This window comes from Plectropomus leopardus, chromosome 13 (genome assembly GCF_026936395.1).
Source record: "Plectropomus leopardus strain MGB_pleo_1.0 chromosome 13, ASM2693639v1, whole genome shotgun sequence".
In the NCBI taxonomy this organism is placed as follows: domain Eukaryota; kingdom Metazoa; phylum Chordata; class Actinopteri; order Perciformes; family Serranidae; genus Plectropomus; species Plectropomus leopardus.
This window is the reverse complement of record NC_142188.1, coordinates 23,449,746-23,462,029: the sequence shown is the minus strand read 5'-3', so window position 1 is coordinate 23,462,029 and position 12,284 is coordinate 23,449,746. Positions and strand designations below refer to the sequence as shown.

The 12,284-nt window shown below is 37.5% G+C and overlaps 1 protein-coding gene across 2 annotated transcripts in view; it reads right to left on the bottom strand.

The window, feature by feature from the left end:
* tasp1 (taspase, threonine aspartase, 1) overlaps positions 1 to 12,284 on the bottom strand; it is a 31,624-nt gene that overhangs the window by 14,545 nt on the left and 4,795 nt on the right. For both annotated transcript variants that reach the window (XM_042502486.2, XM_042502487.2), the window contains exons 4-10: positions 11,739 to 11,807; positions 10,486 to 10,606; positions 9,652 to 9,736; positions 9,497 to 9,576; positions 9,229 to 9,335; positions 6,778 to 6,897; positions 5,021 to 5,099 (exon numbers count right to left, since the gene is read on the bottom strand). In XM_042502486.2, coding sequence (XP_042358420.1) covers positions 5,021 to 5,099; positions 6,778 to 6,897; positions 9,229 to 9,335; positions 9,497 to 9,576; positions 9,652 to 9,736; positions 10,486 to 10,606; positions 11,739 to 11,807 — 661 coding nt within the window. The remainder of the gene's footprint in view (positions 1 to 5,020; positions 5,100 to 6,777; positions 6,898 to 9,228; positions 9,336 to 9,496; positions 9,577 to 9,651; positions 9,737 to 10,485; positions 10,607 to 11,738; positions 11,808 to 12,284) is intronic.

The following is a 12,284-nucleotide window of genomic DNA, read 5'->3' as shown; positions in this document are numbered from 1 at the left end:
ATGCATACACTTGAGGTTTATCGGTTTTTAATTTCCATCTTGCCAAAAATATGTACTTTGTAACATCATTTTCCCAGTTAGGCTTAAATGGCCGAGCACAAAAAATATTACTCGTTTAAATGTGGAGGGTAAACAAGAAGATTATTCTATTACAGCGTTTTCATTAGACCACTGACTAACAGAGGAGAGCAGCGCATGAAACAGTTGTAGGTAGACATATGTATAGATGGACAACATATGCATTTGTCCTCCTCGATAAGAACATTAAAGTAGAATTTTGAAAAAAATTAGAAATATTTACACCATAAATTGATGCAGAAAATGAACAACTTGGTGCATAAAAATTCACAACAAAACGCTGAAAATTAAGTGCTAGATGCTGAAAATTTTCTGTTGGGAGCCCCACTTTCATATGTGTCCACCTAATCATTCAAATAAAACCTAAGTGATAAATAAAATCAAAGTGCCTGCACACTGCTCTCCAGTTGGCACCAATTAGCAGCTCAAATTGTCTTAAACTCCTCAGTTATGCAAATGGTGTATAGAAAAGTCCAGGGGGAAAACTTTTGTGTTTCAGCAAACCAGGAACCATAAAAACCATAGTCAGCCTGCCTTTCCTTACCCTCTAATACTCCCAAGTCAAAAAATAGCAGGTGTCTTTTTATATATCTTAGATAATATGTACTGCCTAAACGACTAACACTGAAAGCAAAGCTTGTTGTTGTTACAGAAAAGACAGATATTAAATGCAAGCTGCATGATTGCAATATGATATTTCTCAATCATGGAGTCTGACTGCAGTCGGGAAAAAGACAAGAAATGTGAAAGTGAAAACAAAACACATCTGGCAAAGGCTCCTGTGAAACCCCATAAAGACTGAAGAATATAGCATTGTTGTTTCTGTAAACACAAATGAAAGCCTCATAAAATATCAGGTAACTACAACAAAACCGAATTCAGGTCGGTAACTGTGGAGACCAGATGCCTGGAGCGATTTGAAGTTCTTTTTTAACGAGAGCAGACTGTCAGATTGGCCAGGTACTGTGCCTTTTTTGTACTGTGTTTACCGTAAACCACTCTGTCCCATGGGGATCTCGATATTATGGCAGCACAAATACATTTCAATTGAAACTGCAGCTTGACGCCCAGACTAAAGCAACCCAACAGAAGAGAAATGTAGAAAAAAAGAGGCCAACACTCGGAGACGCTGTATGTGACAGCCAACAGAGCAAGCAGTGAAGTTCGTGAGCTGTTCTCTCTCGGGCCACAGCAAAGTGAAGGCCAGACGAAGCAGTCAACACATATAAAACAAAGAGCCACATAAGCCGCATATTACAACACAGACGAGAATGGAGGGGGTGGTGAGGTGAGGGGAAGAAAGAGTGACATATAGGGTGAAGACCGTGCTCCTTGAGTCAGAATGAAAATGATTGTTTTTCTGTTTCTTTTGATGGGAATGCCTTTCATGTTAGGAAATTAAAAACAGGTGTCGTACTGGAACACACATTATGTTCTCCATACCCATACGGAAAGCTTTTTTTTTTTCTTTTTTTTAAGTAACATCAAAGGCAAAGCCACAATGAAGAAAGACAGGATGAGGTGGAAATACATATAGAGCAAACATCTATACTTCATCTACTGGGATAAATGGTGAGCAGTAGACTATTACTAAGATAGCATACTTATACTGCTTGTTTAATGTAATAAGTACAGGATAGATCAGTTATAATGACAATTTTATCACTTTCAAGCTGCAGATTACAGGCAACAGACCTTTTGTACCAAACTTTCATCTGTGTGATATGAAGTTAGAGTTGAAATCATGAATCACTTTTGAGGATATGTCAAAAACAGTAGATAAAGTAATAAACTTGGTATCTAAAAAGAAGTGTATTTATAATTCCAGTCCAAGTCCAAGAAGTTGTTTTCGGCTCACTATAGCTGTTTTTGCTGATACGCTTACCTAAACTTCTCACCCATTGTTGCTTATAATATATTCAGACAAGCTTTAGCGGTGCAAAATGCCGGCTATCTGAACGCTCCGAGTACATATGACTCAAGCTTCAGCCTGTCTGATCGAATCAGCTCGTCTGCACTGACATGCATTAGGCTACAGATCCACATCAAAAGGTTTTAATGTTCCCCAGAAGCTATGTCGCAGACGTCTACACATCTTAAAGAAGTGGGCTAATATAGCCCCTCGACCTTCGGATTCAAAACCATACAGCTCACAGCCAGCAATGTTGCTTTCAGCTAAAAGATGCATGCACTCTCCTTTTTTCAAACACTAAAGCACACTTGTATACGTTGTGTAAATATGTTCAAGAAGAATGCAGCTTGTTTTTGAAATGGCAGATTGGCCCTAAAAGGGAAGGATGTCTTTGTCCAATAGACTCTCTGTATTAGTTTAAACCCTAAAGAGACAGTGCCTCAGGAGATCCCCTCCCTGCTCCTGTGTGTGCTGTCAGCAGAGGACAGCCAGAAGCAGTGAGGTGGTTGCTATTGTTTCTCTACATGCAGACTTGGAAAGGCTGAAGCATTTTAAATCACCAAACTCACAAGGCTTTTGCTGCCAACAGTATATTTTCATCAGACAGACAGTCTGGTGAAATCACTTAGAAGCATATGTTTTTCACTCACCCCTTCATATTTTCTAGTTGTAGTTCTTTTTAGGTAATTCACTTTTACCTCTGGAGACTGTTCTGACAGAGGTTTTCAGTATAATAGTGGTGAATGGATTTTCATGTACAGTGCTCATAGGCATTAAAAATTTACTCTTAAAAAAACAGCAATTTACTCTAAAGGATTCAGGTTACTTCCAAGTGGTGTTAGAAGATTTCCATCCAATCAGCTGACACAATTTGTCATTACTTTGCATTATGTTTCAGTTAAAATTATTCTGCATTGTAAGTAAGTCATTTAAATTACCAGACACAATAGTGAACAGAAATTGGAGACCGGTATTGTAGCATTAACATTAAAGATTTACTGTGTGGGAATTTTGAATACATTAGACATGAATACATTAGTTATTCCCCTAAATCATCACTTATGATCCAGTAGAAGTGTGATGATGTAGTTTTCTGCAGAGACTTGGCCCTCTGTTCGGATTTTCTTACTTTTTAAATATTTTCTGTATTTGGGATGCGCTCAGGTTGAGGTCGAGGCCGGCGAAACACCAAATGAGAGTGAATCTGGGGTTGGCTTTTACTTTGACTTTTGCTGGCAGCGTGTTTACAAAGGGTAACCGCCCATCCTGCATGGTATACCTCTATAATATTGTCTGCTACATCCATGCTGAAAACATAAGAGCAATACTTTTTTTGCACCTATATGAAGTCATTTATATCATCCAACCCAAGGTTGTAGCATGTCCTCCATGTCACTGTCTTTAAGCACCATTCAATTTCTGTTTTTTATTTATTATAAAACTAGCTACTCTTATGGCCTCCTTTACTGTTCACATAATGTGGGGCTCTATTTTGTGAATACATTTGAAATCCCAAAGCAGGGTTAAAAATTAATAAATATCCTCAGAATCTGCGTCTCTGCTGTAGTTGTGAATCTATACATTTTAGGTCATTTTTGTACCTGATAAATGACTAAAAGTGTGTGTAAATGTTTGATAAATGTGACAGCATCTGCGGTAACAAGAGCTGTCTAAATAGTTCTGATTTCTGGTGACTAAGTATTGACAAGGTTTAACAGATTGTCAAACCGTTAACCTTGATGACCTACTCATCACGATGGAGACCATGCAAGAAGATCGCTAGCTGGAGTTGTTAAGCTTTCCAACTCTGCATGATGAGAAACAACAGCAGAAAGAAAGGAGAAAGGAAAAGCAGCATGTGACAGGTGACAACTATGAATCATTTCATGGCTCTCTCCACATTAATAAGGGAGTGCATTAGATCCAGGTGTACTGCACTTAATATACACATGGATATTTTAATTGTTGGCTAAAGCAGTTTTGAAAAATAATATCTGATGCTGAATCTAAGTGAACAGAACTTGTGCATTTAGCGAAGAAAAAAATAGAGAAGTTCAGTGCTTTTCACTTTGTGTTAGCAGAGGCATTTTATGATCTGTCTTTTCTAAGAAGAGAATTTGTTTAGCATTTACTGCAGAAAAAAAAGAGCATTCCGGTAATGGGAACATACCGTGAAATCTGCATGGAGTTAACAGCTTTGAAAATCATATTTTCAGTTAAGATTTGGATCTAATCATTTAAGGCTCCTTACACTGGCAGAAGTAATGACTGTGTATACCTCCCACACAAAATAAAAACCTGGTAGTATCACTGCTTGATTACTTTTGCATGTGCTGTTGTACTTAAAGCTTAATTATTTTAAATGATCAGGAAACATAAATAATACATATTAAACAAAACTACTTTATTTAACTAATAGCATTTGTGCATAATTCTTCATTTTTAACAATAAATTTTAAATACATGGATTTGTGAAAATGTTTTTATAGACCCAAATAGGGTTGCATATAATCAAATTCTAACTCATCTGACTGACAGATATAATTCCACTAGTTTAGACCAGCACAGTTATGATCTGAATATAGATGAATGCACCTGAATGGTGTAAATGTATCATCTTCCTGCTGCGCTTACAGTGGTTCTCCCTTACATGTCTACAGCAGGTGTCCCACGTCAAATGTCATTTTCAAATCCAAAGAGCTCAGCAATGCACCTGGCATGCAGCTGACTAAAAGAGAGTGGAGAATGATGACTCAATCAGCCGAGGAAGTGACTGATGAGAGTCACTCAGCAGGAATGGTCGGAGGTCATCGGAAAGTATTATCAGGCTTTTCGAGGCTTGACTCACAGAGGCTAAATAAGAGGCTCACATCAAATATCCGTTTCTGATTCATATGATCTCCAAAACAAAAGGCGAGGCTTGTGGTAAACATTAACAGTGAGGGGAAAAGTTACACACGCGCACATGCACACAGACACAAACATATACACAACTGGGAATGAGGTTGCAGAGAGTGTGCTGTGGTATACCTGAGGTACTCACTGCTGTAGAGTAAGGGTTCATATTACAGGCATTTTCAGCCCAGCAGCCACATCCATAATGAGCAGCCTGAGAAAAGAGAGGGGAACGGGACATTTTAGATACAAAGGAGTTTTGCTGTTGTATTAGTTTTAACAATTCTGTACTGGAAGTAATGGAAAATGTAAGAAATTCTGAAACTATCACTTTGAGTGAGGCATGCACATGGCTGAATCTGGGAGTTGAAAACTAACACTGGGGAGGTCATTTCAACCTGATTTACATTTTCCACATCATTAACTACACTTGAACAACATGCCATAGTCACGACTCCACAGCTCTGAGCTTTGGGTTTTTAGTGTTAATGAGGTCGAGGCATTAAATCCTACTGATTCATTCATTCTGTTCCCATTGTTAAATTGTTTTTTTTTCCGGTTAAGCTGCTGTTTATGCAGACTCATAACTTCCTGTAGCTCCCTCAAATTAAAAGACTTCCAGCACAGACATGTTTTATTTGCACTGATACTAAAAATGGGTCACATGACATGAGAATGATCAGAACGAGTTCTTCTATAGTAGGCTGTCTTATTCATTTAGACTATTAAGAAGCGAACGTTTAGCTCTATTAAATACATCAAACGGCAGCAATGCCAGATTAACGGAGCGGTAGAAATAAAAGAAGGGAATAAGAAAGCTTTGGGGCTTCACTGGCAACAGCTGCTCACTAATAACTCTTATCTGCTGCTTTCAGACTTTCTAAGGCTGGACTGAATTCATTTTTGGTCACTAGAAAGCATGAAAGCTCCAAAACACAATGCCCTGGCAAATTTTCGCATTACTAAATTGTTAGTGGTTAATGTGTTGTCAAGATATTTGCTGCAATGCTGATTCTATTAAACTAACATTTAAACAATTTTGTCCACTAAATTCATGTCAGCCTGGAGCAGACAGTTTGTCTAGCTGCTGTCTTCTCAGCTACTTAGGAGCTGCTGCTGACAGACGGACAGCTGGTTGTAAGGACGGAGACAGTCTAATGGAGGACAGGGTCAATGAGGATTGAACTCACTGAATGCGATCATAGCTTTTTTGGTAAAATGAACCCCTGCAGAAAACAGGTTTATGAACTGTGGGATGGCATTATACAGAATGTCAGGGCTTTCAAACCAAAAAAATGGGCTAAAAGAGGTGAAAAACTTCTGTATGCTGTAAAGGGGTAATAATTCCCTATGGGTTCTTCACTAACTTCATGCTACACAAAATCAATAATTCAGAGCTATTATAAATACTACTGATTCATACTGTTTTCAGTAGCACTTCCTCTCTTTGGTGCCTTGTGCTCAGGTTTTTTTCCAACTTGGTTTATGCTGTCTGTAGATGGCCCACATCAGAATCAGATAGTTTAGACACAGTTTTCAGTTGCTGTCATTCGCAGCAGCATATCATTATAATTCAACACAAACTTAATGTTGGTATACACTTCATGTAAGATAATACATTGGTGCTGCATTGGAATGCCTGAATTGGATTGGCTTCTTTTGAAAACATCGCTAGAAAGGCAATACGCAACTTAGCAAGACATGTTTCACAAACTGCAAGAAATTAGGACAAGAAAATGACCTGATAGAGAGAGCATTACCTTTTTCTTCTTTTTCTAAATTTCAGGTAATTAATTGTTAATAAAGGCCTGATTCAATACTGTATTTTTCAAGGAAGCTGTTATGTGGGTAAATATATCGACAGAGAATTAAGGAGATGAGCGCCTGTCTACCTGTCCAACCCTGCCGGGATGTTTCATGGCCAGACCTCCACTGGACACCGCTGCAGCTACATTCCCCTCCAGGTCGACCACAACGGCTCCCACTGTGTCGAGGCACCCTGAACCATTTTCCTGCATCACAGTATAAAGAAGAGTAACATGAGCAGAAAAAAATCAAATATATACATAGGGACATTTTCAAATGTGAACTGTTCTCCTTCAGGTTATATAAAGGAGAATCCAGGCTTTTGCATTCTGATGCAGAGACATCATCTTTGTCTGAGGACATTTCCAAAATTAACAGTGCAATGCATGAATTTATGAATCACTCTTCCTTGCCCATCATATTTCATCAAAAATGTGCTGTTGTGATTTCAATCAACTGCTTTCTTTCCTTGATTGCAGTTTGCTTTGGAAGTGACTTGTTTGTGAACCATCATGACTCAGACGGCATGAAAAATAGACTCCCACAGGGTAAATGTGCAAAATGGCATTATGATACATGATCAGAGCTTCCCTTCTACCAGAAACTGAAGATCTTCATTGAACCCTGGACAGAAAGGCAGAGGTTTTTTTGGTTGTTTTTTTTAATGTGTTCTCATCTGTCTCATGCTCTCATAAATTATCCCTGTCTCTGAGCTTTAGAGGCCAAAAAGAACTACAGCCAAGTGTTTCGAAATGCTACAAAGACCATCCTGTCATCCCTTATCAGAGTCCTTAAATGAAAAAAAATCCACATAAATGAGTGACTGTAAAACTTAAGGGCATCTTTGGAGTCAAATTTAAATGCTTTAGATTTTCCTAAACAACACTGCAACTATACACCATCATGAGACAGGTGTCTATACCGCACAGAAAAAAAGAAGGAAAGATTTTATTGCTTGGCAAAAAGACAGAGACATAAAAAGAACACTGTGAACGAAAATTAAAACCAGACTTGCTGCAATCATGCTTTTGTTGAACCCATAAGTCTCTAATAACCATGATACAAAAGCAGGTTATTTTCTGTTAACTGACTTTATATGTCAATGGCAGAGTACACAACTGATGCCAAATCCACGTTAAATAACCGAAAACTCTGAAAATGAAATAAATGTGAGCATTTGCAGTCTGAGTATCTGTTATGTTCAAATCGGTGGTAGGTTTACTGCACCAAGCGGTCACATATTAATCTTTAATAGGTCGAGCAGTTTTGTGTAAACATGTAGCAGACTGATGGGAACATAGGGCAACTCAGACCTTAAACTCTCATTAAGCTAACAAACCATTTGACACAAAAGTCTATCATTTAATAATATATCACTCGACTAAGTCAACAAACAGTCATCTTAGTTGTTAGTCTTTCTTTTTGTGGATATATCATTAATTGAGGATTGATGTAACTGAACTAAATAAACATTTACAGTGTTCAAAAACAGTTCTAATGAAGCGTACGGGGCTGTGGCCGTTTACACGATTTACTCCATTTAACACAATTCCCATCCGAACCAAGATAAACTTTCCCGCCCTCTTCTGCACCACTGCCAGTCTGCTCTCTTTCTACTCAGCTCATCATTGAGCCACTCTCAAGTTATGTTGCTCAGGGCACTGAAACTTTGCACTAACTCTTGTCAACACATTAATTGTTTCTTGGAACCCTCTGTGCAACCTGGTAATGCCATTTCCTTTAATGACCCTGGGAGAATGTGAGATCATAACTGGCAGGATGTATTCCTGATGTCTTAGTTGCAGAGAATTGTTGAACTCCTTTCTTGTGTACAATACCAAATTCAACTTGATGTTTCCTGCCTTTCTTTTTAAATTCAGTTTGATAGCCATATATCTCTCCATGCTTACTGCATACTTTTGAAGGTCCAAAGATACTTATTATTATGTATTTTACTTGCCCTGTGAGACTAAAATTACTTTTTGTGTAATAATTCTAAAGAATTACATAACCGTTTTAATGGCATGGTTTAATTAAAGTGAAGTTGCTTCCTTTTTTAAGTTTATTCGATTTAATTTCAGCACCATATACAGAAACGGTCTCACTTAGTTCCTCCACATAGAGGTATAGCTTTTAACTCATATAAAATTCACTTAAAAATCCTATCAAAGACATACCTAAAGTAAGCTTGCATGGAAACTGCTGATATTATGGACAGTACATGGAAAAATTTGAAACAATGCATCAGTGGATGTAATTATGTGTTTGGACTAAATATTTCACTGTTTTTGGACTGTCTTCGCCTTTGCAAATTTATGACGTATGTTTTTGTTTGAAAATTATAGATTAGTGGATTATCATGAAGCTTAATAGGTGAGTTGTAACTGTATGTTTTTGGGTTGTCTGACAGAAGAATTCATTGTAATAGCAGCAGGGGTGGGGGGGTGGGTCCATTCTGACTCAAGTGAGACAGCTGGGAAAGAATACACTGCTATTAAAATAATTTAGAGTATCTTAACCGATAATACAGTACTCACATTTTCACTTGATTGTCGTCTTTTCTTGGCCTGATTAACTCCTGTGTCCATTTTTTCTGCCAGCTCCATCTTTCGCTTGTTCCTCTTGTACGCAGATAAACTGAACTCTGTGGAGGCAAAAAAAAGTTTCAAGCCAACAAGTACATATATATTAATTAACTACTTCCATAGGTTGTTTCCAGTACTTTGATTTTGCGGTCAGTTCTGCAGCTACAGAAAATACTTTCTTAAATGATGCATATTTCTGAGTCAGTGCAACAAAACTTACTGGTGGCCATTTTCTCTGAAGGACATGGTGGGATTCCATGGCTGACTGCCCAATCGTGTGCTCCTCGCCCTACTAAAAAGCTGACAAACATAAACAAATTAACAAGTGGATATAGTCACATTAATACAACATTGAGTAATAACCATTATAATCACCAGGGTGGTATTCTGCCAGCTGATAGTTTCCCTTTCTGTGCTTCACTCAGCAGACGGTTTGCAACTAAGACTGGGTTCTTAATACCTGAGGGAGAAGTCAGAATCATCACACGGCTAGCAGTTCATTCTGTGATTTTACTGCAGTGTAAACAAGTCAAGATACTTTGCAAGCACACACATCAATATGTTACTCAAATCAAGTTTGGTAGTAGAGGTGAAATGAAAATGGTTTTGATTGTTGTCATATCTGTGCTGACTCTCTGCGTATTGTTAATATTTCTTTTGTTAATTTTCACATGGAATGTATTCAGTGAGTTGACTTTCCATTTCCTTATTTTGCCACTGACACGCCTAGTAGTGCTCAGTTACTTTTAGGCTATTTAAACCTCATGAAAAACACGGGCTGGGAGGTGTGCATTTTTTTTATATCAAAGCCAGCAAAGTTTCACTCATGCACACATTACATGGCTAACAGTTACATGATGCAGATGTGGTAACAAAAGCAATCTATTGTCTTTTGGACTAAATATTAGCTGCCTCCCCTGGCTTATTGTTTACAAAAAAATTGCTTTTGTTCAAAGCCTTCAAGGAAAACTCTCAGAGTATGCGAGCGTGTTCATATTGACATTTCTTGGTGGTTCTCTAGGTGAAAAGTGGATGCCCACCCATTGTTTATGAACCTCTAAAATAAAATCGAAGATCAGAGAAAGTAACTTAGTAAAAAAATGTCAGATAAAGGCTTGACTCATTGCCATTACTTTCAAGTGACTGAACTTCAGTGCCACAACAACACAGCTTCATGACATAAATATCAATACATGTGTAATAACTCACCGCCGATAGCCCCGACAGCACCATAATGCAGCGACTTCCCATCCATGATACTGGCATCACATTCAATTTCCCCTGCCAAATTAAGGTTGGAGCCCATGCCCGCATTTGTAAAAGGAGAGTCCTGAGAACGATTAAAAACATTCAGAGTCTAGAATAAAACTATGTTTGCAATGAACTGAACTGTCAGTGTTAATATGCTGAATAACAGTCATTCTTGTTTTTATACATTTAACCAAAAAAAAAAGGAGCACTCTATTCCTAAATGAGACAAGAGTCAATATCTGTAGTTTGATCTCCTCAGATCAACATCTTACACAATAACTGTACTACATTTATTGAAAACACTACTTTGAAACAGCTTGATTAAAGAAAAAACACTATTATCACCAACTGAAAATCAATTACAGGATGAGATTAGCAGCAGCACAATTATATATGTTACAACATCATCAAAAATTGCAGCTGGTGAACTACTTTAAATAACTAAGTAATAAAAAAAAATCTAATTATGATTCTTCATTTAATTTTGAAGCTTAAGTCTTTGTTTTATTCTCGTTTTATGTGTTTTATCTCCTTCCTCCTTAGGACCTTTGCTGATAAAGTTGTCGGTTTTAGGCAAATGAATATGAAGATTCAAAATAGCTTTGCTGGTCACACTGACATAAAAAAGGCAGTAAGAGAAATGTAAGAAATATTAATTTGTACTTAAGGCCCAATAAGACAAAAGCCCTTTATAAATATTTGTTGTTTTGTTTGTTGCTGGCTTTTGCCTCTTTCTTACTTATCAAGTTTCTTTGTTCATCATATATACTATATGTGCTATGCCATATACATGATTGATTTCTTGCTAATGACCAGATGATGGCTCTAACTTTCTGTGAATTGTATGCATATGTACAGTATATGGGTATTCTAATCCATCTTAATCACGAGTGCTTGCTGGGCTGCATTTCTGTGTACATTTTTGCAGCTGCAGAGAGTTCATCAGAGTCACTGTTCTTTATTCCAAGCCTGCCCTGAGGAAAATCACTTCTTACATCATCCAACAGGATGTGTGTACATGCATCGGAGGCTGGAGTGGAATAAAGCTGTTTTGGATAAACACATACACATGTCAAATTAGGTTTCTTATCCTTGGATGTTGATTTTCAAGTCCAATCTGGGCCTAAAATCAATTTAATCTGAAGCAATGTGTTACTGAACAATGATTTAATGAAGGTTGAATAATCAAATCTGGATCAAAATCAACCAACCTCAAGTTCAACCAGTGCTGCCGCCACTGCTTCCACTGCAAGAGCCCCAGCTTTGAGTCGGTCAACAGCCTGGAGAAGACAGATAGAGAAATCTTGTTGAAAGTGCAACAGCTTTCCAGTTAAAACACAAAAATACTCTACAGATCATTTCAGCCTTTGTACAGTACTTCAATTACCTGCCTTCATTTAAGTCAATTGCTTAACACTATGGTAAGATATGGGCTTAAAATAATTCTTTTAACATTCTCCATAGCACTTATTTTGATTTCTAGCCCTTACATAATAACACTATTATGTATATATTCTTTTATACATCTACGTAACTTAAAACACAAAGAAACATAACTGAAAACATTTACTATTTAGCACAGATAATTAGGATTTAAGCCTCATCAAAAGCTCACATTGAGAGTAAGGACAAGCGTAAAACGCGTAAAGTAAGTATCCTGGGTTGAATTAAATTCTGTATGTATGTGGGGAAAAAAGACACAGACAGCATGAAAGCAAAACCCTTTAAATTAAACCACTTGGCCTTAATTCAAAGTA